This window comes from Podarcis liolepis, assembly GCF_965112155.1.
Source record: "Podarcis liolepis genome assembly, chromosome: 4".
NCBI classification, from domain to species: Eukaryota; Metazoa; Chordata; class Lepidosauria; order Squamata; family Lacertidae; genus Podarcis; species Podarcis liolepis.
The window spans coordinates 100,895,352-100,922,939 of record NC_139558.1 but is presented as its reverse complement, the minus strand read 5'-3'; the positions used below and the strand labels follow the sequence as shown (position 1 = coordinate 100,922,939).

General features: G+C 49.6%; 1 protein-coding gene across 1 annotated transcript in view; it reads left to right on the top strand.

Annotated features, from left to right (window-relative positions):
- The window catches only part of NUMA1 (nuclear mitotic apparatus protein 1), a 73,664-nt gene that overhangs the window by 35,605 nt on the left and 10,471 nt on the right, over positions 1-27,588 (top strand). The window contains 12 exon segments of the mRNA XM_083499150.1: positions 4,969-5,048; positions 5,955-6,037; positions 6,852-6,932; positions 7,341-7,425; positions 8,527-8,638; positions 10,847-11,004; positions 12,491-12,608; positions 14,778-14,895; positions 16,205-16,345; positions 17,580-17,705; positions 20,167-23,556; positions 24,766-24,813. Coding sequence (XP_083355276.1) covers positions 4,969-5,048; positions 5,955-6,037; positions 6,852-6,932; positions 7,341-7,425; positions 8,527-8,638; positions 10,847-11,004; positions 12,491-12,608; positions 14,778-14,895; positions 16,205-16,345; positions 17,580-17,705; positions 20,167-23,556; positions 24,766-24,813 — 4,540 coding nt within the window.

Below are 27,588 nucleotides of genomic sequence, written 5' to 3'. Positions count from 1 at the left end.
GCAGGCGCATCCCCTGGTGCTGGAAAACCTTTTAGTTAGTTCCCGTCCCTGGCTCCTCTAGTGCTTTTACCTCTATGCTGTAGGCTACTCTTTGCAGGAACAAGTGCTTGGAAACCAGCTCCCCCCTCCGAATGCTAATACAGAATTAAGTACTTGTGTAAATTCTCATTTCCCCATTGTGTAAATTCTCATTGTCCCCTGACAATGAGCTTCCTCCCTTCCAGTGTTGTTCAAGTGCATAGGTGAAATCTGTAGCACTTTCAGAGTCTTAGGAATAACCATAGTGGAACTCGGAGGTTTAAGGAATTGTAGCCTGTTTGCTGTTGATTACATTCTTTGTCTCTTAATTGGATTCTGAATTAAATACAGAACTTATTCTGATATAGTGTCTTTTTATTTGATGGAAGTTATTTTTGTACTTTACATCCTAAGCTGGGAGAGCCTCTTTTGATGCACCTTGGCTGTTGTTACCTGTCCTGATGGACAGCTGGAGGTGCATTTAAGAAATGATTCCCAGTTGTGTAGGAGGAGGTAGTGAAGAGGACTTCCTTCAGAGCCTGTATTTACTCAAAGCCTACTTAATCCCATTCCATCTGGTTTTGAACTCTGATAAACAAATCCATGAAACAAGCTGCCATGTTAGGCACTTTGCCTGCACTGTAAGAACTTTGGGGTTTTTGTAAAGGTTTGGGGAGGATGAGGAGACTCGGTTCAAAAACTGCAAATGATCTGCACCTCAGTTTATGAAGTACTGTGTAAAAGGGGTGTCAGGTTTTCTTCTAGGCCTCCTGCTGGATTTCAGGAATTAGTGGTGTCCCTCCATTGCAGTTCTGTAGATACTTAATTTTCATCTTCTCTTGGTAATTGTTCTAGGAGCATATTGGAGGTGTGCAGGCAGCCTCATAATTTCTCCTGGAATGCTTGAAAGCCCAAAGCACCCTGAAATGCAGCTTATACTGCCCAGATACCATCTTAATGTTTTATCTGTCGGGTGTTTTCATCATGCTAAGATGCTTAAATTACTTTTCTACAAATATACCCAAAGCAACATATAAAAATAAATGCTAACTACTAGAATGTTGCAGGCAACCAAACAATCACAAAACAAACAGCAGACAAAAGTCAGAACTCTAAAACAGGAGGGTACCATTAAAAGTACAGTGGTGCCCCGCAAAACGAATGCCTCGCTAGACGAAAAACCCGCTAGACGAAAGGGTTTTGCAGTTTTTGAGCTGCTTCGCAAGACGAATTTCCCTATGGGCTTGCTTCGCAAGATGAAAACGTCTTGCAAGTTTGTTTCCTTTTCCTTTTTTTTTTTTATAAAATTTTTATTTGGTTTTCTGCTTTTATAAAGACAAAACATACACAAAGAAAAGACAAAAGACAAAAACATGTATAAAATCAGCAAATCCCCGTTTCATAACCCTGTTCCCTGACTTCCCCCCACCTCCCCTCGTGCATCCCAGTTTCAAGATTATATCAGCAAGTTGGTATTTCTCCTCTTAACAACCTTATTCATCTCATTACCTTGTTTTATAATAAAAATTGATTTTCATAAGTTGGACTTAAGTTCTCTTCCATCGATTTTCATTTTATCTTAATTAAGAGTCATCTTAACCAAACCTAGAAGTCTTAAGAGTTTTTAAGAATCTCTTCTTCCCTCCCTCCCATCCCCGGTTTTTGTCCCTTCCCAATAAAAGTCCAAATTCGAAATTCTCAGCCTGGGTTCCTCACGTCCGAGGCTTTCAAATCTCTTTCAGTCCCTCTCCGCCTGTCCTGTTGGTAGTCCTTTATGTTAGTCGTCGGGTCTGGGAAAAGTTCTTTCACCATCGAAGTGTATCCTCTTCCCACAAGAAGATTCAAAAATAACTGCTGAGGAATTTCCACAAAGTCCATCTCTTCAAAGTCTAAGTCCAAACGGAGGCCCCAATCATATTTCTTTATTTTAAATTCCTGTATTCCATTTTGTCTTGGGACCTCCTCCTTCTTCTTCTGTGTCTTTCGCAGACTTGTGGTGGATATGTTCCCAGCGGCTCCTTGCTTGTATTCCACAGATGTCAACTTTTGGTTGTTGCTTCCCAGGATTACTTCTTCTTTTACTTGTTGTTTAGTCTCTTCCAGCTCTGTAGGTATTGTTTCCCGATCAGCTGTGGATTCTTTCTCATTGAGGTCCTCAATACAAAGAGCAGAGTTGTCTGTTCCCAAGGTCATAGTCTCAAGTTGTTTATTCATGGCCAAGCTCTGCTCTTGTAAGATTCCCACCAATTGAAACATCCTTTCGATTTCCACTAGTAACTTTCCTTCCACAGCCATTGTATCCATTATAGTTTCACAGAATTCCCCCTAGGGGGAATCTGGTTACTTATTTGCCTTTTCACCAACAATCCTTTAACTGATTATTATTACTTTGTTTCCAACAGTTTTAGCTCAATTACAACTCGTCTTAGTCCAGAGGGATCTTAAATGACAATTTCTCACTTTAAACCGCCCGTTTGGCAGCTTTGACAGCTGTCAAACTCCGCAGCTCTTACGCAGGCACAAAGGCAGGACGTTCCCGAGCCCGGGAGGGGGGGGTAGTTTAAAACAAAAGGAGGATTTCCAAAACTCCACTCTCCAGCCCAAAATTTCCTTTAGTTAAATCTTGGAAGTTAATGTCCTTTTTAACTCACCCCGCCAAGGGTAGGCTCTCCAGCTTAGCTCTTGTGTCGTTGCTTAGATCGTCTGCAAGGGGGGGGGTGCGGACTTCCTTTTAGCACACCCCCCGGTTGTCTCCAATTTAAGGTAAATTTTTTAAAGTCCCAATCCGTCTTACTCACGGGTGATTCTTTCAGTCCAAATTTTCAAGGAAGGAAGTCAGCGCTCTCTGGTCATGGCTCGCGGCTTCGCTCTACCAAGGTAGCGATCGACTCTCAGTGCCACGCCACCCCCGTATCCCCTCCGCAGCCTTTAAAAAGGCTCTTTGCGAATCAGGGGGGGCGCTTAAGGCACCCGCCGAGTCTTCAGTCCGCAGGCTTCCGCGCCTGCGGTTTTTAAGGGTCCCCGCGTCGCCGGCGCGGCAAAGACCCATCCTCGGTAGAGCCGATTCCCTCCGGAGCTCGGAGGGAATCCGCCATTTCCAGATCGCGTCAACCCGGAAGTCCTCTGTTTCCTTTTCCTTAACATTGTTAATAAGTTGCAACTTGACTTCGAGGAGCAACTCATAGAACACGGTGTGGTAGCCTTTTTTGAGGTTTTTGGTGATTTTTGAAGCTTTTCCAAAACTTTCCCGACACCGTGCTTCGCAAGACGGAAAAAATCGCAAGACGAAAAAACTCGTGGAACGAATTAATTTCGTCTTGCGAGGCACCACTGTATTGTTAAATTTTGTTTTAAAAGTGTTACTCTGATATCCAAGTACTGATAAGAAGGTGCTGAACAATTTTGTTGGTGTTCCAAAAATGAGGTGCCATCATGCTCTCCCCACCAGGCCATGTAAGGTCTCAGAAGTTAGTCACATGTGGGTGAAGGTGACCCTCAATGTACTCTGTCCCAAGGTGTTCGCCACCCTGGATTCCTTTGGGAGGAAGGGCGGGATATGAGTTGAATCATAATAAATTTGCTATTCTTTACCTACCTGGTTCAAGCACCTTGCAGTGAAGCAAATCCCTTCCTTGAATTTTTAGAGCTAACATTTTAATTCTTGGCAGTTTGGCAGACTCTGAAGCTGTTTGGGTTCTGCTGAGCAGCCTGAGCTCAGAGTAGATGAGTGTGGGTGCTTGGCTGAAAAAAAGCCACTGATCAAACGTCCTAAAATTGTGAAGCGTGGAACTAGGATAGCTCACAAGTTGGTAGAGCATGAGCCTCTTGATTTCAGGGTTGTGGGTTCGAGACCCACGTTGAGCAAAGGGGTTGGACTAGATGACCCTTGCGGTCCTTTCCCAACTCTGCAACTCCATGGTTCTCAGATACTTGTTTCAGGGAGCATAGTACAGGGGTTGTTCCAGGCCTGACTCTTAGTGTCGCAAACTTGAGAAGCAGCACAATTGGCTCCCCCTCGTGGCTCTTTTGAGTGCATCATTGTGCAGTCTCTGGTGGGCGTTGCTCACAATGTAAACAAGGAAGTAAACAGAATCTAATCGTTAGTAATTAAGTCTGGAGAGTTTTGCCTTTGGATGCAAAGGATAAGTGGAGGACACCAGGGACAGCGGTTGTCTTTCTGAGGGTTCATTTTGTGTTCTGGTCTGTGTTAGTCTTGCAGTCTGATCATCAAGTCTTTTCCCCACCCACTGTCAGATGCTCCCATAGTTTCTGGTCATACAGAGATACCAATGACATTGGTAAGCAGCTGGCAATTGTGGTGTTTCCCACTGCTGCCTTTTCAAGAACAATCAGACCAGCCTTCCCCAATCTGGTGCCCTCCGGATGTTTTGGACTACAACTGCTATCAGGCCCAGCACCATATGGCCATGATCATTGGGACTCATGGGAGTTGTAGTCCAAATCAACAGGAGATCATGGGGAGGGCTTGATTGGACAGCTTTAGGGACTGATACATCATTTAATCTTCTATGTTCATAGGAAGTCTATTTCAGATTGCTTTATTGTAGCAAGCAAAAAAAAAAATCCTTTGCTTTGTCTTTTAGCTAGATCTCCTGCTTCATTAATGGCGTAATAGCTTAAAAATGCTTACTCTTTTTCACTTAATGACACTTCTCCCTTCCCACAAATACACCAGCCTGCTTTGAATTGGAACTAGTTGTACTCAGACTACTTCCCTGTCCAGTTTCGCAAGGGAAACGGCTACCGTTTTGCCATGTTACATAGCTTCAGGCTTCAAAGAGGTCCATTCTGGGTGCCACAGTAAACAGGCTGAACTGTAGATGTGAACTCTTCCTCATTTGTTTCCGATTCTCATCATCCCTCTGGTCAAATAGTTCATCAGGAATGACTCTGTCTCTCTGCTGAAGTGCTTGCTTTGTTCTCTTCCAGTCATGGCTCTGAAGAGGGACGGGACCCTTTGCAGCAGAGTTTGCCAGACCGGGTTGCCTATGTCGTCGGCTTTCTCAAGAGTAAGAGATCCTGCCGCTTGGTGCATCTTGGCTCTTTCTGAATTTAGATAATCTGTTGTCTGCACATCAGCCTGAGCCTCCATCTGCCACACTCTCCAATGTGGAGGAAGCTGGCAAGCAAAGCTGTTGTTAATGCAGAAACTTCTTAAGAGTCTCCCCTGTTCCTAGAAGATAGATAGAGTTGGTGGCAAGAGTGGCACTTTTCCATACTGCACTACTTTTCCCCACTCATACAGTTAAAAATTACAAGAGTATGTGAGCCTGTGTGCAGCTCCCACAATGATTTTGTGAAGACTGAACATTGGAAGAAAGTAGCCAGCAGGTCCCTCTGCCCATGTAAAGCCAGGGGAGGGGAGGGGAATAAGCATGGCAAGACTTGCTAGGCTTAAGTTCCCCTTCTGCCTGCTGGTCCCCCTTGTGCAGGAGAGAAGAGAGAAAACTCAGCCAGAGACATTTAGCTGCCCAGAGGTGATTCTTACTTGCCTTGGGTCCACTTGGTGAAAAGGCTATTTCAAGCCTGATCTCAGGTTCAGTCCAAAGGTGCTCATGGCAAGCTGCCACAGCTAAAGGAGAGGAAGCCATTGGAACGCCTCTGCTGCTTCTGAGCAGTAAATGCCCCAGAGCAGCTAAAAAGATGACGTGTACATAGATGTAAAGCAATCTAAGCTTTAGAGCCGAAATGGACAAAAATGTAGTGGCTACACTCCTCATTTTTGAAGCTGAAAACCTTCCTAGATCTTTTTGATAAACCACCCCTGCACTCTCAGTTTGGCAGCCTTCCACCTGAGGGTGGGGTGCGGGTGTGGGATTGTTTTGGGTTCCATAACTAGCCTAGACCATTTCCTTGGGGTTGGTGCTGTGATTGAATTCAAAGACGCCTTTTTAAAATTCACATTCCTCTTCCAGAACGCTGCAAGCACAAATCCACAGCACAGAACTTGGTATCTGAGGAGAAGCTTCTAGCAGCGGAGGAGTTGGAGCTAGCCAAGGTATGCACACACCTGCTGCTCTCTTTATATAGGGGAGATGGTTGTTAGCAGCGTCAAGAGGACATGCTGGAATGAGATTCTTAACGTGCCCCAGAGGGTGAGAGGGTGGCGCTCAAACAGGGCTCAATAAGCTAAAATGCATTAGAAAATATATGTTTTAAAGTCATTGGCAGAAGGAAACACATTGCAGCTTATAAAAGGGGTGAGTGTAATGGTATGAAGGAGCAATCAACAGTACATTGTACATGAATAAATATTGGGAAAGGGAAAAATAAGGAACAATGTTATGCAGATGATGATTATATGGAAAGCAAGATGTGAATATGTGACTTTGCTATTAAACTTTGAAAACCAATATGCAAGATTAAAGTTAACCATTGGTGGGTCTTATGCTGCCTTCCCCCACAAACTCCACCAGCCCTCTAGATTTCCATCATGAGCTAGTCTCTTGACCAAAGTTTTATTCCACTCCACAGCTGTCCTAGATCACCTTCACTATGCATGCAGATGTGCCCTCACAGTGAAGTTCATTAACACAAGTCATTGTTTTAAACACATACAATGGTGGCCTGATAAGTGGGAGGAGCTATTTCCAAATTATGGAAAATCACGCACCAGTGGTGGAAAGATAGCAACCAATCCTGGATCGACATCCAGCTTATTTTAAAAAGGTTCTAAGGACATCTGTAGAAAGCTCTATACATGACATCAGAGTTCATATCTTTGCATCTTCTGACGGGCAAAATGCACAGTCTTGCGCTCCCTTTGTATGTGGCATGTGATGTTACATCACTCTGTCTCTGCTCTTCTTCAGGTGGTCATGCTGCTGTTTTACTATGCTTCCATGAGTGATAAGATTCCCAGAGAATGGACCACGGTTGAGTATGATCTCCAGGTAACTCAAACATTCTGCCTCCAGCTATAGATGCCTTATCATCTAAGTGACCTTTTGGAGCCTGCTAGGGATGGAAGAACTGTCTGTGGTGATGGTTGTGGGGTGGGTCACATTCCGCAAAGGATAGTCCAAGCTAAAGCTGCAGAGGGGAAAGCTTGCTTAAAGGGCAGGATACCTTCCTCTGGCTTTACATGGGACCAGAAGTTCCTTTGGCTGGGAACCACAAGTAGGGAGGGCTGCACATTTCCTCCAGTGGGGGCAACTGGTTGGCCACTGTCGGAAGAGCCATGTGCTGAACTAGAGGAGCCATTTGCCTCATCCAGCAACAAAGGCTGCTCTTAGGTTCACAGTTGCTCATGCTGCCCTGTCTCTTCCTCCTCCTCCTCCTCCTCCTCCCTGTTCCCTCAGGCGGAGATGGCTAAGTCGCTGAACTTCATGTTGTACAACGAAGATTGCCTCGGTGAGAATCTGGAGACCTTCCTTCAAAAGAAAAGTAAGTGCCGGGTGAGCATGCGGGACTGAAATACCTTCAGGGGCACGAGGCTGCCCTGCTGACTTCAGTGGCTCAACCCAGATCAGGCCACACAGTTTGATCTCATAGCTGCCCCACCACAGGTTTGTTGGAACAGCAGTGAGCAGCGGGGGGGGGGGGCAGCGGTTCCTATACAGCAAGTCTAAAGAGGATAAAGACTGAGTCACAAGTTGGGGGTAGCGTTTTTTGCTGAGCTGTCTGTTGAGATGCGAGTGTTCTTGGTGAGGTTAAGGCATTGGTTCAAAAGCTACTGTCTTGCTTTTCCAAAGCAAGTAGGAGCCAGGTGTAGGCATTAGCATGGCAGAATTTACAGAGGGTGGGGAGAGTCAAAGGGAACGATGCTGGCTGAGCTCTTGCAAATTGGTCGGAGTGAGCAGGCGCTTTAAGGGCCGGAGATACTGCTGTCCAGAGCTGGCTCAAGACTTGCACCCCTAATGTTGCGGCTTCTGAAAAACACTTCCCTGTGGAGGTATTCTGTCTGGCAGACAAATCCTCTTCTTGCTTCTGGCCCATTGGCATGCAACATCTGCACGCCAATCAACTTGTATATCTGCATGCAAATGAGTCAGAATAAGATTTTATGCCTTGTAAACTTTCCATGTTGGATACAGAGTAAACATCATTATGCAGCCTCTGTATGGGAGCCCTAAACTGCAGAGAATCCTGGAAAGTAGATTTCTCCTTGTCCTCACAAGACACTTTGATTGTGTGTTGTGTTTGCCTTTAGATTGTCTGGCTGTTACTGTCAGTGAAAGGCCCTTTATGCTTTGGGAACATACTATCTCCCATTTGGTATTCCTGATTCTATAAGCCACTCATAGCCCCTCTCCCTTGCTTTTTTCTTCCTCCGCTAAAAAAAACCCCTGAATCATTTTCTTCATAAGCTGGTTGATCTGTCCACTTAATAAACCGAATTCTTCGTTCCTTGAACTTCTTCAGCTGACCCAAACGGGGTGGATGGGGGTGAATGGACCCTGAGCTTAAGGTTTTGCTGCTTTTGCTTTTTTCTTGGCTGCTGCCAAGCTGGCTCTGACATCCCTCACACCCTCCCTCTTCCTCTAGTGCCACAATCATCCAGTATCTCCAGCACCAGCTCGGAGGAGACCACCCCACCAAGGCGAGAGGTACACTTCTTGAAGCTGCAGAAGGTCGCCTCTTCATCCGGCTTGAATAAGTAAGTTATTGATGAGTTGTTTCCCAGGATTCGTGGTTGTAATTCCAGCAGTCTGATGCCACACAGGCAGATGGAAACCCTCCTTTCAGGGCACTTGCAGGATTTGATATGGCTCCTGCCTGGGGAAACCAAATTCTGTTCCAAGGAGACACCAGATCTCTGCTTTTGATCTAACTAAGTTACTTGAGGCTTTTCCCTCAGCTTGTGAGGGTGGAATCTGATTTTTTGTAGAATTCTGAGTTGCCTTTGGAAGCGTGGAATTTGTGGTTTGCACAGAAACTGGCAGGGAGAGAATAAAGAGGTGGTGAAGAGATGATAGGGAGTTGTATAGGCAGTGAAGCCCCATACCATAATTATTATTATTGCATTATCGCCTGCCCTTCACCAGCAGATTCTAGGTGGGTTATAACAAAATAAGACACAGAACTGAAAACAGCTGAAGGAAATTCAGTCGCAGGAATAGGCCGGGTTGTGAAAACATGTTGTACCTCTGGTGTCAAAAGCTGGAGTAAAGAGACTTCCTGGGGTAGCCAGGTGAGGCCTGGGAACAAAGTTCTTCCTCCACCACAGCACCCCCATGTGGCCAAACTGTGTGCCTGCTCAAAACAGAATTGGTGAATCCCATTGTGGGTGCAGATGGGCTAAGAGACCTTAAATGTCAGTTTGGAAAGCGTATGTGTGCCTGCTCAATTCATGTTTCTAGTGATATGCCCAAGGAAGGAGGCTACATTTAAGCCAACTTTATGGAAACTTCTAAAAATAGAAGATAATAACATAAAAATGTATAAAATAAACATTTTTTTCTTCCAGTAGCACCTTAAAGACCAACTGAGTTAGTTCTAGGTATGAGCTTTCGTGTGCATGCACACTTCTTCAGATACACAGAGTGTGCATGCACACGAAAGCTCATACCTAGAACTAACTCAGTTGGTCTTTAAGGTGCTACTGGAAGAAATTTTTTTATTTTGACTATGGCAGACCAACACGGCTACCTATCTGTAACTGTTAATAAAAATGTATGTGAATGACAATATATCAAATATCTAGATTATAGAGTCAGCTGAGTAGCTGTAAGACTTCACAAGACCTTGGGTCTCCAAGGTTCCTTAGATCACTTAATAACATTTTCATTAGGTCTAGGTTCCCCCACTCCCACAAAGTGTTTTTCTGGTGAACAGTTTGAAGGGAAATTCAGGAAAATAAAGTGCATTCCCCTGAGACAGTTCTCTTTTAAGCAGCTCTCACTCCAGTCCTTTAAATAGTTCTACGTAATTTTTTTAAAAAGCAATGTTGTTAGGCTCTGCTTGAATGCCTGCTTCAGGGGAAGGGGCCGTAGCTCCATGGTAGAGGGCCTGCTTTGCATTGAGGAAGCGCCAGGTTCAGTCCCCACGGGCACCTCCAGGTGAGACCCCTGCCTGAAATCCTGGAGAGCCACTGCCAGTCAGTGTAGGCTGTACTGAGCTGGATGGACCAGGGTTTGACTCAGGAACACAGGGAAGTTGCCTCACACTGTCTGCCAAGTGGGGCCAGAAGAATTCTGGAAGCCTGATTGAGAGCGAGTGCTGCCGTCAGCCGTAATGGAACATGGTGCATGTCGTAGAGCCTGAGCTGTGTCCACTTCTTGGCACTCTCTTTGTGATCTCACAGAGGGGCTTGTTCAGCTGGGCTCTCATTGCTGTCTGCAGTGACACAACTGCGGGTGTCGCTGACGTTGGCCGTGCTCTCGTTGGCTGAGTGGCATGGGATAAGCCGGATTTGAACTCTGCTTCACCCTCTTTGCAGCTTGCATGGTGGTATCCCTGGCTCTCTATTGCTAGTATTTGCTAAACGTGAGCAGAGGAGCTAGGAACAGATGCCTGCGTTGTCTAGCTCTAGGCCCTCTTCCCTGTTACAGTTGCGGGGATGGCTTTCTAAGACCATATCACTTGCCCTGTAGCCTGAGTGAGGTTAGCACAGCATGTTTGGGGACATTGCAAAGCACATCTCTTTGTGTGTCAGCTAGATAAATAGGATGGCTGGGCCATGTTTCTTGGCACAATGTGGAATTTTTAATAGCGCTTGTAGAATCTGAATGGTTAACCGTCTATACTTGTTTCCTTTTGGGTGTCATAACATGAACCACATTTTGCTCAGCAAGAGTTTTGTGCAAGCGCCTTTCACATGTAAAAAATAAAAATTCAAATGCAGATGGCTGGTACTTCTTTGCAGGTTGCTCCCCGGCTCCTCTGCCTCTCCTATGGGTGACATCATGCATTCACCCCAGTTTCAGATAAGGAAGCTGAAGAAGCTGCTGGAAGACGAGAGAGAAAACCGAGATGAGCTGGAACACGAACTGGCAGAGAGCCGAAAGCTCGTTGATGAGAAAGGTGAGGGGGTCAGCCACTGGAGTGGGGTGGTTGCTGCCAGGGTGCTGAGACAAGCAGAGCCCTTTTCTCAAGCACTTTCTGTGGGAAGAAGCAATGAAAGTGCTCCTGAACCTCTCAGTTGCAGGAAAAGAGGGTGGTAGCAGTGAACCATCAGGGAACGGGTGTGACGGCAAAAGCAATGCTAGCGGTTCCTTGGAGACTGTAGGTGTGTTTTCCGCCCTGCTGTTTTAACTGATGTTGTATGGCTGCCCTGGGCTCCTAGAGGGAGCTTGGGACGAAAAAAGATTATTAATAATTGTTGCACGCCACCCCAATCTCAGCGGGCAAGATTCCAGTGGTTCCAGGTCAGCTTACCCAGGGTTCGTGTTTCCTTTTGGAAATGAGGCACGGCTCAGACTGTGGTGTCTTTAGGATATATGGTTTGTTTACGTATATATACAACCTGAACCTGCGATGGAGGGACTCAGAGCATTAGCTCCTCAAAGGGCCTTGTTTGCATAGCTGCAGCGTTGAATTCAAACAAATTCACCACGGTGCGCTGACCCTCTCTCCAGCTTGCTGCCTTTGCCAGCCTGCAACCATTTTTCATTGCTAGGTCATATTGCAGCCAACCCTAAAGACTCCACTTTAAACTCTCCCTCTGTCTTCTAACCAACTCTCTCATTTGCTATTGGCCCAGAGCCCCCTCCTTCTTTGGTTTTCCTAATGGCTCATTACCTTCCCAGTGTTCTCTAAATGGCTCATCTCCCAAGCGCATACCTCAGGCATAGGCAAACTCTGGCCCTCCAGATGTTTGGGACTACAATTCCCATCATCCCTAGCTAACAGGACCAGTGGTCAGGGATGATGGGAATTGTAGTCCCAAACATCTGGAGGGCTGGAGTTTACCTATGCCTGGCCTACCTCATCAGGAAACTGGCCTGGCTTCTATTTTAACATTTGCCTTGATTAAATCCCAACCCCTACTGAACCCAGGAGTTTTAGGGGAGTCTGGTACCCACAAGTGCATAACATAATAATCTAACTAGAAGGAATATGATCTAGATAAGAACTAGATGATGTGTTAGGATCCTAATGGAACTTTCCATGGACTAGAACGTAAAATCCTGCTCCTAATTGTGGTCAGCCGTAGATCCATCTGGCAAACCACTTTACTGGCCCCACCAGCTCTCCTTTCTGTTAAAGAGGGCACATGCCAGACGCAAACACCCTCACTCTCCTCCCTCCAAATTCTGAAGTCAGGTTAAATTTCTGCAAAGTGAGCAAGTTGCCTAATCCTGCGTTCAGATGCCATTGTTATTTGTCATTGTTCCCTGTGCTGCTCTGTCTATTGTGCAACCTCTGCTGGGAGGCAGAACAACACACAGCCCGTCCAGAGTCGCTTTGTCTGGATGGAGAGGAGCCTAGTTGCTGTACAGGGGGAAGCCACCATGTGCCTTTTAGTTTCTGAATAATCAGTGCCCTCTCTTCTCCCCTCCTGCTTCAGAAACACGGATCCTGATGATGAAGCAGCGGATTGACCGCCTGACCCTCCTACATGAGAAGCAAGCAGCGGATCAGCTGGAATCCAAGGAAATGGAGGAACTCAGAGAAAAAAACGAGAGGTACTTCCTCCCTCGGGCTGGAATGTCCCACTAGGGCAGCCCCTCTGGTTCTCTTCATTTTGTGTCTAGCTCACTGCTTTGAAGACTTGAGTCAAAAAGTGGGATAGAAACCTACTGAATAATACTGATTTGCTCTGTTGGACTTTCCTGGCTCAGATTTGGGGTGCTGGGTTGTTTTGAAGAAGACTTTGCCGGGTAAGAAAATAGTGTTGGCCTCTGGCTTCACCTGCTGGTCAAAGGTGGTGAGGACACCTTGGGAACTAGGCAGTTCCCACCATGCACCTCAGTTGTTCCTACCTTTAATTGAAGCAGCCAGGGTCTCCCCTTAGCTCCTGCCCTTTTCATTATCCTTATTTGTCTTATTATCTTACTTGTTTTTACTGCCCTTCGCTATCTTTTGTGTGCTGTTTCGGCCTTTAGTGCCTTCCTTGCCATGACTGGTGCCTTTGCCTTAAAAGGCTCCAACCAATTTGCTCTCCACCCTCCTAGCATCTTTGCTTATCTTGTCTACCCTCCACCTTGTCCTTTCTATCAGCTATGAAGCTCACCCACTGACCCAGGGCCAGTCGCTGTCTCTGACTTAACCTGCTTCCTAGCATTATTGTCAAGAAAAGGCAAAGGATCCATGTGCCTTTGCTCTAGCCCAGCTCCTTGAAAGAAAGGAGAGGGAGGAAATGCTGTCAGTGCTCTAGGGACTGTGCCACTGCTGTGGTGTTATAGTATCTGGCACATGGGTGCCATTTAAGAAACAGCTGAGAGTCATTTGCAAATCTGTTCCCTAGGCACACCTGGCTTATGATTGCCTCCAGCTGCTTGGAGTTGATTCTTCTTTAAAACATCTGAGAATTATTCTCTTCCTCCTTCAGACTTGTTTATAGCTGACATTCAGTGGGGAGAGAGGAGGAAGGCATGTCTTCTTTCCCCTCATTTACTCTCCCCTCTCTCAAGCTCCTGATCATTCACTCGGAAGGGGGAAGATGTGGAATCTTGGTCCCTATTATATCCTAGAGTTCCATGGTAAGCAGGAGCTGATGTGCTCAGTCTAGGGCAGGGTTTCCCAAACTTGGGTCTCTGGCTGTTTTTGGACTACAATCCTCATCATCCCTGACCACTGGTTCTGTTAGCTAGGGTTGTTGGGAGTTGTAGTCCAACAAAAGCTGGAGACCCAAGTTTGGGAAACCCTGGACTAGGATTTGTTGGCCCTCTGCTGTTGCTTTGACTAAACCCCCTTTTCAGAAGTTGACTTGGGCCCTGACTAAGAGATGCTGGTTTGTCAGCCCCAAAGAGCCTTGCGTGTGGCATCTTTCAAAGTCTACTGTATTGGACTATGGATTTCATAGTACTTAAAGGGAGCTGAGCTGTTCTAAGCATGGAGCTCCCTCAAGAAGTCATAGCAGCAGCAACCCTTAAAAGCTGTGGAGCAAGGCAGGTGTAATGGCTCTATGGGTTGCTCGTGCGTAAGCCGGTGCCAACACCTGGCTGGGTTGCCTGAGTGAACCTTTCCTGTCCGGACAGCCACTCACCCGTGGCTGTCTCAATCGCTGGCAGAATCCATCCGTGGGCGTTTCTTAAACTTCTTTCAACATAGTTCTTTCACACCCAGTCTCCTCCTACTCTCCCTGCGTGGAAGCCTTCTGCGCAAGGAGGGCGTAGGCAGCGGAGGACCCTTCCTCCCCCCGCTGGTTCCCGGCAAGGAGTCATGTGACTCCCTCTCAGATTCCCCCATCTGCCCCCCTTCTCCACTGGAGCTGAGCTGATTCCCTTCCCCAGAAGATGGGCTGCCTCTCCCAATCCCGGGACGCTCTCTGGGATCCCTCTGGAGCTCTCTCTCTCCCTCCGGCACTGATGGCAGTTCCCTGACATTCGGCAACCAGGCTTTCTTTCAACCCAAAGAGCTCTCGGCCTTGTAGTGGAGGCTCAAGCCCCGCCTGTGTGTTGCCTGCTTCCTACAATCATAGAATCTGCATTGCAGGAATCTCAGCTGAAGCATCCATGACAGATGACCATCCAGCCTCTGCTTAAAAACCTCCAAGGAAGGAGGTGATCTGCACCCTCTGTTGGGAGAGGTTCCCTGAGCTCCAGAGCCCAAGCCAAGGGAGGGAGCCACTCTTGCCCTCAAGTAGCCCTCTTGCTTCTTGTCATGCCTGCCTCTCTCTCTGTCTCCCTCAGCCTCCTCATGCGCCTACATGAGACACTGAAGCAGTGCCAAGACCTGAAAACTGAAAAAGGCCAGATGGACCGGAAAATCAACCAGCTCTCAGAAGAGAATGGGGATCTTGCTTTCAGGGTATGTGAGCACCAGTTTTCTGTTGCTGCAGCAGCCGTGTAGTCTCCAAATGTGGGGTGGGGAGAAGCACAATTATACTGGACCTGCAGGCTTCCGTTTTGGAAAGGAACTAAGCGAGGTTGAGGTATTGCCTCTGCCTGAAACTCGGGTGACCCTTGATTCCTTTTCTGCACCTTGAGATCCTGGAAAGGGTTCGTTGAGTTTTGGTCTTGGAGCAGAAAGGCATTGAGGTGGCACCCTGGAGAAATGTGCCCCGTTCTCAGTTCATGTGTCGTAAGAGCACAGGGAATCTTGAACTCAAGTGGTTATTTCATTTATTTATTAAAAATATTTCTATCCTGCCCTTCATCTATACAAATAGCAAGAAACAGTACATAAAACAAACCATATAATAATTACAAAACACAGCATCAGAATAAAGAGAGGCAAGTAAAAACCACAGCAGCAGAGCGGGTTACACAAGTCCCCATGTGAAGGCCTTAGAGGAACTTTTGGTTCCCTTACACAGAGTCAGGCCACTGGTCCATCTTGTTGCTCTGATTGGCCGTGGTTCCCTGGGACCCTCAGGCAGACAGAGAGGTCTCTTCCCCATTACCTGAGACCCTCTTAACTATAGCCAGGGATTAGACCTGCAACATGCTGGATGTAAAGCATGGACTCCACCCTGAGCTATGAGGTCCAAATCGTAAAACCTCGGTCCCCCAATTCAATGCCCCTTAACAATGCTTATGCTTGTCTTTGAATTGAACACAGGGACCTCAGAGGAATCCCAACAAGGCTGACTGAGCTATAACAACCTGTATTCCACCAGTAGCGTTAATACTGTTAGCAGACCTCACAGCTTGGGTAAATTAGATTGGAATAATAACTTAGTTTCTGGAGTTCAGAGGCTTTATTGATACAGGAACTATTAATAGGATTAGTGGAGCTGCGAGAGATGAAATTTTGCATCCTGTCTCAACAAGCTGGGAGAAAACAGCAACTAAATTGCTCAGCTTTTAAGGGGTGGAGTTAGCCTATAGAGACTTACAAGCAAGTGCAGGCTAGGTTTCTAGACAGTGTCCTCCTGTGGTTTAAAGTAACACATGAATTGTCTTAGAAGTTCATTGAGAAGGAAATGTTATTTGCTTGTCTCCAACAAATGCCAGCCACGTGTTGCTGCTGCCTTCTTCATGTTTCATTACACACTTGCAGTAGAAGGTTTGTTCTGCACAGTCTGCCACAATTTCAGGGAAGGGGAGTTTGTACCAATGCTAAAGACAAAGGCAGCAAGTGTCAAATAAATCCTTTCCCTGTGTTTGCAACACAGCTGCGGGAATTTGCTCACGTTCACACGGAACTACAGGAAGCCATGAATGAGCTCTCGGAAGAGCACAACACAGCTCTAAGGGAATGGGAGGAGCAGAGGAGCCGCCTGGAGAGGGAGCTGAGCAGTGCCCTCAGTGAGAAGGTCAGTGGGCAGGAAGAGACACCCCCCCTTCCACCCCCAGGGGGTAAGGCCAGGAGGTCTGTTCTCCTCGTCCATATGGTCATCACCGTCATTGATTTTCTGCAGTAAATGATGCTTCAGCCTGCTAACAAATACATAATTTCACTAAGCTACAAAATACAGGATTTTTAAAATAAGTTAATGAAAATGTCTCCTTAACAAATAATCAGATTAAACAACCCCCCTCTAATTCATAAGAAGGCTGAACGACAAAATGACAAAAAAAAATTAAACAGCAAAAACAATGTACCACCAAAATTAAAGCCCCTAAACAGCCCCCTGCCCTGATTGCCTCTAGACATCCTGAGCAGCATGTTTCTCTGGACTGGCAGGTAAGGTGGCCGCTGGCAACTTCAGCAGCAGCTTTTGTAGTTGGGATGAGTCTTGGCTTTCCCAGGCAGAGTGGAAATAGGCCAGCAAAGTAAGGAGCAGGTTAGATTGGCTCTGGTACCTTCTTCAGTAGCTTTTATAGCCCATAATAGGAATGGCATGAAGAAGTAGGTGTGCCATTTGTACATCCTACAGTGTGCCGAAAAGGGATTTGTAACAACACGGATTGAGTTCCCAGGGCCTCTGCTTCTGGTCAGGGATATTTCCCTTTCAACAGATGCTTCTGTCATGCTTCCTGGGCTCTGAGTATGCTCAAAGATAGATGCTGCTTGTGGCTGCCACTTCCGTTGTGCTCTCCCCCGAGAAGAGCTATTTAAGGGGGTTGTGGGTATGTGCCGTAATGGTGGTGGCTGTTCAGTTGTTATTCTTCACACATTACACTCATGAAAGCCTGGCCAGGAGTTCTAACAAGCAGGGAGCCCTCCCCCTTCACGGAGAGGAGGCCATCCCTGGGCTCAGTCTTGGGCAACAGGGGTTTGTGTAGGGTGGGGGCAGTGAGTTGCAGATAAGTAATGTGGCTTTTTCCTTGTTGGACACCACACAGCCACATGGGTAGATCCCTGGAAAAGTTCACTAGATGGAAAGGAGGAGGCACTGTGTGCTCATTGCCCATGGTCCTTTGCCTCCCTGGACCAGAAGAGGTGTGAGCGGGTGCATCTGCCTCCAGCAGTCAGAGGTGATGCAGTCCTCTGTGGCGGTGGCTGTTGCTGGTTTGGGGGGGGTGGGGGTTGGACCCAACTGGGTTGATGGTTCTTTTCAACTCTGGTTCCACAATTCCATTCCCCACCTGCGTCTTGTTCTCCAGAGGTGCTTGGAAGAGAAGCTGGAGATTCTGCAGGGAAAGTACTCCTTGCTGGAGGACCAGATGGCGAAGCTGAGGGAGACCACTTCCTTGCCAGAGAAAGGAGAGGTCATGGGTGACATTCTGAAGGTAGGATCAGGGCCCTGGCGAGACGGGTCCCAGTAGAGAAATGTCACTTGTCACACGGGGGGCCGGGGCAGTCAGGTGGCTCACTCCGTGAAACCCTTGGTAACGCTGTGTCGCCAACTAGTTGAACTGCATTGTTGTATAAAAAGGAGTGCATATTTCAGGTGCCACATAACACCCCTCCCACATTTGTTAGAACTCTCTTACCTTTTTGAGTGGCAGCACCTGCACTTTGGTCTCCCTGCCTGTTGACGCCAGGCAGGCACCTTCACTGTACCCTTTTCAGTGCCTGCTAAAAACAGTTTTGTTTAGACAAGCCTACCCGGATGTTTAGAAAGTTGAAGCAAATGTTAATCTGTTTTTAGTCTATTGTTCTTTTAACTTTCCGAATGTTCCCAAAATCATTGTTGCTAATTTTTCTTGGTGATAATTTTTTTTGTTTTGTTTTTTTGTAACCCACTCTGAGGGTGTGTGTTTTTCCACAGTCAAGCAGTGTATCAATTTTATGAAATTATAAAAAGGGATGTTCTTGATTAAAATAGACATTCATACTCGTCCCATGTCTGCAGAACAGATATTTTTGTTGAATAAGAGGTGGGTTAACTAACGTTGCCCAATGGACTGGATGAAAAGGTGACCAAACTCAGCTGACGGGCATTTGGTGCCAAATTCAAACTGCCAAATGCCAGCTGTACAGGACACTTGGGGTGGCACTTTGAGTGCCTGGCTTCCCATGGTTCCTTGCCAGCTGCGGCTTTACCTGTCCCAGGCCTGGTGGCAGATGACATTGAGTGAGTGGCAAAGGGGTGTGGCTGGCTGGAAAGGACCTCACGGACTAGGGATTTCCCACCTCTTAATTAGAGCTAGTTTCTTACGATAAGTGTTCGCACGGGAACTATTTGCCGAGGGATTCTGCATCAACTCTGCTCGGAGACACAGGCCAGTGACTCATCTATGTTAGGCTCGTGGTTTTAGTCATGAAACTGCGTAACGGAAAACCACATCTGGGCAGTTCAGCCACTCTTTGCAGAGTTAATGCAGGCACTTGTGGCTTTTTATTGTTAATTCAAAAAAACATTAATAGCTTTTTTGACGCTTTACGTGTTAACATTGGGTATATTTATAGAGACACTTCCTTAAAAAAGAGTGTGACTTGAGGGAATGTCTGCCTTCGTTATTGCTAGCAGTCCTAACTAACCACAACACTGTTAACTTGGACCATTGTAAAAATATTTGATTCCGTTTCTGTTGTTAATGGACTATAACTAACCTGAAAAGTCCCTTCAGTTGTAGGAGTTGTGTATCTCTGTGTATTCCCAGATATTGTTAGGTGGTGTTTGGGTCCACTGATTGTTAGCCTGGTCCACTGTATTGCAGGGCCTGCCTTAGTTCTGGACTTGCCTACTCTTTCCACTCCCTACAGCTTCCGCCTGCCTTACTGGCCAGTACATGTATCTTGTGGCCCACCCTGAGATCTTTGGATGAAGGGCAGTATATAAAATAAAGTAAGTCTGCCCCTGGCACTTCCGATGCTTTAGTCAGGCTCTGTTGTCTTTAAAAACAAACAACAGCAGCAAAACAAAAGCCAAACAAACAAATTTAAAACAGCCTCCACATTCGTTAAAGGTACGAAGTGGGGGGAAGTGACCTGTGTCATACACAGTTGGGCAGTTTGGATCTCTGCCTTGGCTGGTTTCTGCTTCAGACAGGCAGAGCTGACGTCTCTTGAGTGTGGCGCTGAATGCTGATGAGTACAAATCACGGCCTTCTGTCTAGGCACAGCCTCATTCTCACTGAGGAGTGGTATGGTCAACTCAACTTGATGCGGAGGTTACGTTCCGGGGATAGCATGTAAACCCAACATCGCAAACAGTCAAAACAACCCTTTAAAAACCATAAAAAGCACAGGGCTACACTTACTGCATGCTCCCAAGGTCGCCCTGCACATCTGAATGCTCTCCCAGGGTGAGTGCAATGGCAGGTAGGATTGCTGGCTGTCTTCCCTCCTTTTGACTCCCCCACCTCTTCCACATGTTAGAGGGGGATTTTCCACTGGTGGCAGATGACAGAGACTGTGACACACTGAGACCGGTGTAAAACCAAACTAAATAAAGACTTTATTTCAAAACAACAAACATCAAAGCTAGTGGGTGTTTTTTCCTGCAGGCAGAGTACAAACTGCAGCTTTTCTCCTTTTGTAGCCCTGGCCAGCTGCACCCAATTAGCCCAGAGCTCACAAAAACTGTTCTTAAAGGTACAAACATGTTTCTGTGCAGAATGTCTCCCAACACCACACACACTCCTTTAAAAAAAAAAATTGGTCAAGCACGTAAAACTGAGATTGTGTAAGTTAAGTGCATAAGCTGTGAGCCTGTATTTGGGCACTATTGGAGGGGAAGGAGCAAGGCTCGTTCTGTGTGTTCTCTGGGTGCATAACCTTCTTCGCTGTTCCTTGTCCCACCAGCTTGAAGAACTGAACCAGCAGGTGGCCCACCTGAGTGGCCAGCAGACTGAGCTGCAGGCAACGGTCCTCCGCCTCGAAGAGGAGAAGCACCTGCTTGAGGCCAGCCTCCAGTCCGAGAGGAGCAGCTTTGAAGCAGAGAAGCGCCAGCTCACAGGCCTGCTGACGGAGCTGCAGAACTCCCTCTCTGAGAGCTCTCGAGGCAAGGAGAAGCTGGAGCAGGATTTGCGTGCCCAGGAGGAGAGCCTGGTCGCTCAGGTCAACGCCCTGACGGCTGAGATCGCCAAGCTGATGGGCTTCCTCCACCAGAAGGACCAGGACCTGCTGGTTTTGCAGCAGCAGAAGGGCCAGCTGGCCGAGGACTTGCAGAAGAGCGAGCAGGCCTCCCGGGCAGCCCTTCAGGAGCTGAGCCTCCAGGTGGACCAGCTGACCAGCACGGTGCAGCAGAGCAACCAGAAACTGACGCAGGTGGAGGCTGCAGGCCAGGAAGCATACAACAAGGCTGCCCAGGAGAAAGAGCTGGCCCTGAGGCAACTCCAGGAGAAGGAGGCAGAACTGTCTACCCTGACCGAGCGGCTGCGTGCTCAGAGTGCCACTTTCACGGAAGCCCAGAGGGAGAAGGCCGATCTGAGCCACAAGGTCCAGGAGCTGGAGGCCAGGATCTTGGCCCTCACCGCCCAGTGCCAGCAGAGCGAGGCCCAAGCAGGAGCCGTGTCGGTGCTGAAAGGCCAGCTTCGTGAGGCACAGCAGAAGCTGGCTGACAAGGAGAAGCTGGCCAAGGAGAACACCCGCCTCCAGGAGCGGCTCCTGGTCCTGGAGGAGTCCGTCTGCAACACAGAAGGCATCTTGGAGGATGAGAAGAGGCGGGCGGCCGAGTCCCTGGAGGGCAACCTCCGGCGGATCGCAGAGCTGGAGGAGCAGATTCAGGAACTGAGCAAGCACCGGGACCAGGTCCTGCGGGAGATGGGGGAGGAGAAGGCCCAGAGGCAAGCCCTGGAGCGACAAGTGCAGCAGCTGGGGGAAGCCTCCAGGACCAAGGTGGAGGAGCTGCAGCACCAGATGGCAGAGCTCTCCTCTGTGGCTGCCAAAGGAGACCCAGGGGAGCTGGGGAGGCTTAAGGAGAAGGTCCGAGCGCTGAGCGGGGAGAAGGAGCAGGGCCACCTGAGGCTGCAGGCCGAGCAGCAGAAGGTGGCAGAACTGGAGGCTCAGGTGAAGCACCTGAACAGCAAGCACCAAGGAGCACTGGTTGAGCTCCAGGCGGACTTGGCTCGTGCCACGTCGCAGGTCAAGGAGAAGGAGGGCACAGAGGACCAGCTCCGGGCAGAGATTGCCTCTCTGCAGGAGAAGGTGGCTGTGGCTCAGAAGGAGGCTGCCCAGAGCCTGGCCAAAGGGAAGAAGGAGGGGCACGAAGCAGCCCAGGCACTGGAAGTTGTCACCAGGGAGCTGGCTGAGGAGAAGCGCAAGGTAGCCGAGCTGGAGGCTCAAGTGAGGCTGGCAGGGGATCAGAGCCAGAAAGACCTGAGTGCAGCTGAGTCCAGCCTCTCCAGCACCAGGGCAGCCCTGAAGGAGAAGGAGCGCGAGACAGAGAAGCTGTCTGGCCAGCTGAAGTCCCTGAAGGCCAAGCTGGAAGAGGCCTCCCAGCAGCAGAAGCAGGAGCTGGCCCTGCACAAGGAGGAAACCAAGCGACTGGCGGGCCAGGAGGAACGGGCCAGGGCGGAACTGGCCGCTGAGAAAGTCAGCAAGGCAGCCCTGGAGGTGCAGCTGCAGAATGTCACCAACGAGCACCGAGTGGAAGTCTCTGGGCTCCAGGAGGAGGTAGCCAGGGCCCAGGAGCTGGTTGGGGAGAAAGAGCGGGAGCTGGAGGAGTTGCGGCTGAAGAACATCTCCCGCAGCGAGGAGCTAAGGGACCTGCAGAAGACGGTCAGCAAGCTGAAGGGGGAACTGGCCTCCGCTGAGGCCCTGAAGGAGAGGGCTGCCAAGATGGAGAGCGAGCTGCAAGGGTTCCTGGAGGCAGCCCGGACCCAAAAGGCCGAGATGGACAGCATCAAGTCGATGATGCACTCCAAGGACGCTTCCCTCAAGAGCCTGGAGGAGCAGAAGCGGCAGCAGGAGCAGGAGTCCACCTCCAGCCGAGAGCTCTACCAGGGGCAGCTGAAGGAGTGCGAGGCTCTCCGCGCGCAGGTGGAGAGGCTGGAGAAGCAGTGCAAGGAGCAGCAGATCACCGTTGCCCGGCTGGAGAAGGTGGCAGCCGCCTCTGAGCGGGAGCAGCAGGTGGAGGCAGAGGCTTTGAAGCGGGAGGTGGCGCAGCAGAAGGAGAGGGCCGCGGAGCAGGAGCAGCTCCTGGAGGCATCCAAGTCCAGTCTAGAGAAGCTGAAGAGGGAGCTCCACGACAAAGGAAAGGAGCTGGCCCAGAGCAGAGAGGCAGCATCCCGAGCCGAGAAGGAGCTAGTCGCCCTACGTGCCGCAGCCCAGGAGAAGAGCAAGTCTGAGGAGAGCTGGAAGGAGCAGCTGTCACGCTGTGCCCAGGAATCGGAGCGCCAGGCCAGCATCATCAGCAGCATGGAGAAGGAGACCTCCATCATGCAAAGGCAGCAGCTGGAGAAGGAGGGGGAGATCAAGGACCTGAGGCGGCTGGCCCTGGCTGAGTCCGAGAAGAGCAAGAAGCTGGAGGAGAGGCTGCGGATCCTGCAGTCGGAAATGGCCACCGCCGCTTCCCGGGCAGCTGAGAGGTGCTCAACCATGAAAGCCGAAGCGCAGAGCTCCCAGGAGCAGGCCGAGAAGCTTCGGGTGTCGGTGGAGGCCCTGAAGAAGGAGCAGAGCGCTGCCTCCAAGCGGCAGGAGGACCTCTGCAAGGAGCTTAAGTCCTGGCAGGAGAAGGCCTTCCAGAAGGAGCAGCAGCTCTCCGCCCAGCAGCAGGAGTTTGCAGGGGCCCAGGCCCTGATCGCAGAGCTGATGCCCATCAAGTGCCTCTACCAGCAGCTGCAGGCGGAGCAGGCCTCGCAGGAGAGCAAGCACCGCGAGAAGCTGGAGCAGATGCAGAGCGCCGCCGGCCTCCTGCAGGCGGAGCTGGGCAGGGCCAAGCTGGAGCAGGCAGAGCTGCAGGCGGTGAAGGAGAGGCTCCTGGAGCGGGAGCGGGCCATCCAGCAGCTGCAGGCGGAGAAGGCCAGCTACGCAGGGCAGCTGGCCGCCCTCCAGCAGGGCCAGGCACAGCTGGCTGAGGAGAACCGGGGGCTGCAGCACCTGCCGGCAGAGCTGGCCCAGACCAAGAAGCAGCACGCGCGGGAGATGGAGTTGGTCAGGCTCGACTCGGAGAAGCGGGTGGCCGCCATGAAGCGGGTGCTTGAGGACACCCAGAAGAAGTACGAGGAGAGCAAGCAGAGGCAGCTGGTGCAGGTAAGGCCCCACACGGGATTTGGTTGCTTTGGGGGGTGGGGGTTGCCCAGGGGCTAGCCCTAGGCAGCTGCATCTCCCCACCCCACCCTGTGGTTTCTTTGCCTTCTTGAAACAGGGTGGAGGGGTTGGGGGCAAAGCTCATCCTCTTTGCGCCCCCCCCCACTTCGTCCCTACTCCCTTGCTTCACCTGGGGGCAACCCTGCCTCTGGAGATTAGGCAGATGGAGTAAACGGTCTGGGATCTGGCCTAGGTTTGCCTGCTGGACAGAAAATGATGGTGGCTCTTAATGGTTTTCCATGCTAGAACCAGAAATTCTGGTTCCAGTTCGCTTAATGAAGGGGACAGCTCTGCAGGGCCACCCTTGAGCGACAGAAGGATCTCTCTCTCAGGATTGGATGAGGTTGCAAGACACCTGGGGGTGGGGGGCGCACCTTGCTGCATTCTGTATAGTGCAGTCCAGATTGAGGGAATGTGCAGAAGCAAGATGTGGCCTGAAAGGCTCAGCAGACCATATTTGGCTCGTGGGGTGCATCTTGAGCAATGGGGACCCTCCTTCCATCTCTAGCCCTCTAGAACATGGGTAGGCAAACTAAGGCCCAGGGGTTGGATCCGGCCCAATCACCTTCTAAATCTGGCCCATGGACGGTCCAGGAATCAACATGTTTTTACATGAGTAGAATGTGTTCTTTTATTTAAAATGCATCTCTGGGTTATTTGTGGGGCATAGGAATTTGTTCACCCCCCCCAAAAAAAATAGTCCGGCCCCCCCACAAGGTCTGAGGGACAGTGGACCGGCCCCCTGCTGAAAAAGTTTGCTGACCCCTGCTCTAGAACTTTGGAGTCCAGTAGTAGATACTTTCCCTGAAAGTTAAAGCATGCAAGTTAACAAAGGGGGGGGGGTGCTGTCCAGAAGCCATGTTTGCTTGAGATGCTGGCTATATGTTATCCTTGAATGGGCTCCCTTTTGCTCCTGCATGTACGCAGCGTTCTAGCATTGCCCCTCCAGGTTCCACAAGTCTTCTCCTCTGATTTATATACTGCCCTCTCAGCTCTGAGCCTCTGGGGAAGGGATGAGCAACACCCTCTCGGTCTGGATTGGGTTGGCAGTTGAGCTCCCACCCTTGCCACAAGTTGCCCCAGCTGCTTTTTGTGGTGTTTTCACGTCTGCCTTCATTGCTTCCCCCTCCCACCCACCCCCCAATCCTACAGGTGGAGCAGCTAGAGGTATATCAGAAAGAGCGAGCTAATGCATGCCAGGTAATGCATGCCAGGTGTCAGCTGCTTAAACGGTGACAGTGCATGACGTAGCTGCTGCTGCTGCTGCTGCTTCCCCTCCATCATGGCTGCCATCTCCTCTTGTGAACTGTTTGCAATGGGGGCTTACGGAGGACAAGTAATAAGGCCGCCGCCACCCTCGGTTGGGGGCTGTGTGGGAAAACAGGGCTTCACAATACCTCCCTAAAACGCTCCACCTTATGCCCAGATGCCTCCTCACACAGGTCAGCAAAACTTTTGTTCTCTTACTTTGACAAAAAAAAATTACTTGGCAAGAGCAGAGAGCACACAAATCCTGTCCTTTGCACCAAAGGCAAGACTGTCCATAGCTATGTGGCAAGCCAAGGCTTGCAAAGGAAGTCGCGCCAGCAGGCAGCAAAGTCAGTCTACTTGGGATTGTTGCCCTCCCAGCTGGTCTCCCAATAATAGCAGTATGAGGGCTTGCTACACACCCACACACCGTTTTTTGTTGACCTCCCCTTTAAAGTTCTCCTTGGTGCCTCTTTTTCTGATAGCACCGCAGTACAGCACCACATGCATCCTCTTGCGCCCTCTCATCCCAACACCTGGGAAGCCTTGGGAGCAGCTTGGGGCGTACCAATTACTTGCCCTGTAGAATTTCCCACTTCTCTTTGTAACTCCTGGTGGAGCAACCTGCTGGAAGAGGCCAATGGCCCATCTAGTCCGCCATCCTGTTCCCAGTGTGGCCAAGCAGGTGCCCCAAAGGGAAACCCCCTCACAGGATTTGAGCACAAGAGCAACTCTCCCCTCCTGCAGTTTCCAGCAACTGGGATCCAGAAGTGCTGCTGCCTCCAGCTGTGGAGGCAGAGCGTAGCCACCAGGGGCTAGTAGCCATGGGGAACCTTTTCTCCTCCATGAATTTATCTGATCCTCGTTCAAAGCTATCGAGGTTGGTGGCCATGACTGCTTCCTGGGGGAGTGAGTCTCATTATTTAGCTATGTGCTGCGCGACAGGGTGAGCTCCTGTTGCTGTGTCCCAGCTCCTGCCAACCTAGCAGTTCAAAAGCACACCAGTGCAAGTAGATAAATAGGTACCACTGCGGCGGGAAGGTAAACGGTGTTTCTGTGCACTCTAGCTTCTGCCACTGTGTCCCATTGTGCCAGAAGTGGTTTAGTCCTGCTGGCCACATGACCCGGAAAGCTGTCTGTGGACAAATACCGGCTCCCTCGGCCTGAAAGTGAGATGAGAGCCGCAACCCCATAGTCACCTTTGACTGGTCTTAACCATCCAGGGGTTCTTTACCTACCTTTACCTGCATCTGGAGCACCACTTTTTAAGACTCGACTGCGCCAAGAGGGGAGTAGCCATATGAAGCCAGAGGTGCCCTATGCCTTGGGCAGCAGAGAGTAGAACTTGATGATCTCCGGGTTCCTTTCCCGCTCCAGCTGCTGCATCTTTTGGCATTCTGTCTTCCCCATCTCCTTCCTGTATTTTCCTTCGGTATAGGAGAGAATCTCTGTGAATGATACTGCTCTCGGGAGGGGAGACCTTGAGCTCCAGGCAGAGTGCAGGGTCTGCAACGCAGGGGGGGGGCAGCCCTCTAACCTTCAGGGTTACCAGGAGCTAAAAGCACCACCACCTCTCTTAGCCATCTGCAAGCATGGTTGCATCTGAAGACAAGTCCACCCCTCACCCCTGTGTTTTAAAGCCCTTCATTAAGAACAAACCAGCTTAAACTAGAATCCCCTGAAACGGCCCCCTCCACTTCAGAAACCCTCTTGGATTCTAACCTTCAATGTTTCCGGGGATCCCTGATGCTCCCTTACCCCCAAGTGCACGAGAGGCAAACAGTTGGCAATGGAGACCCCGCTTTGGGGTTGCTGGGGAGACCTGGAGGTGGGAAATGCAGGACGGTGGGTGTGGCTAATTAACTTCCAGCATCACTTTCATCGCATGTCAGAGCATCTGCTTGCAGCACACCCCAGCTCTTCTGCTTGTAGAGAGCTGCTCTTCCTGGGAAGCTGCTAACCCCCATGCACCATTTCTGCTCTGAAGCCCACTGACCCAACCCTGCAGCTGGAATGCGGTGTTTGCGCAGCATAGACGTGTCGGTGGAGGGTTGGAGGCTGCTCTGGTGCGCTCTCTGCTGCTTCCAGGAAGCTTTTGCAGGGGCAGAATGTTTAGGACAGGGGCTCCAGTGATAGTGATGCTTCCTGGGTGGAAGGGAACCTGTCGGAGGGTATGCCTGGAATGTGCTTCCAGGCATAGAGGGCTCTGGCCTGCTGCATGCAGTTCTTTCTGTGTTCCTGTAGTAACTCTTGAGGGTCTGTGGCATTTGACAGAATTCAGACTCTGGCATCATGGTTGCAAAAAGAAGCTTGAAAAAGGTGTGTAGTTCTGGGGGAAATGCCCTCAGTCTCAGGGAGGCTGAGCAGTGCTTGCATTGAATTGGGGCCTCACAGCTGTTTTCCTCCTAGCAATCGTTATCCAAAAACACATTCAGTGACCTATTAGTGTTGCTTTTACCAGGTGCAGAACTTGGCCCTCCCCCCTCTTTCTTTCTTTCTTTCTTTCTCACGGGGCTTGACTTACTAGAGAAGTGTTTGATGCTGAAGGGGCCAAGCTGAGTAACATAGACAGCGCCAGATTCCTCCTTCCAACCCCCAAACTGGATCAAGTGGTCAGTCCTGAGATGTCCTAAACTGTGACTCTGATGATTCATAGAATCATAGACCCCAAAGGGTCATCTAGTCCAATCTGCTGCAATGCAGGGGTCACAGCTTTTGGTAAAAGGG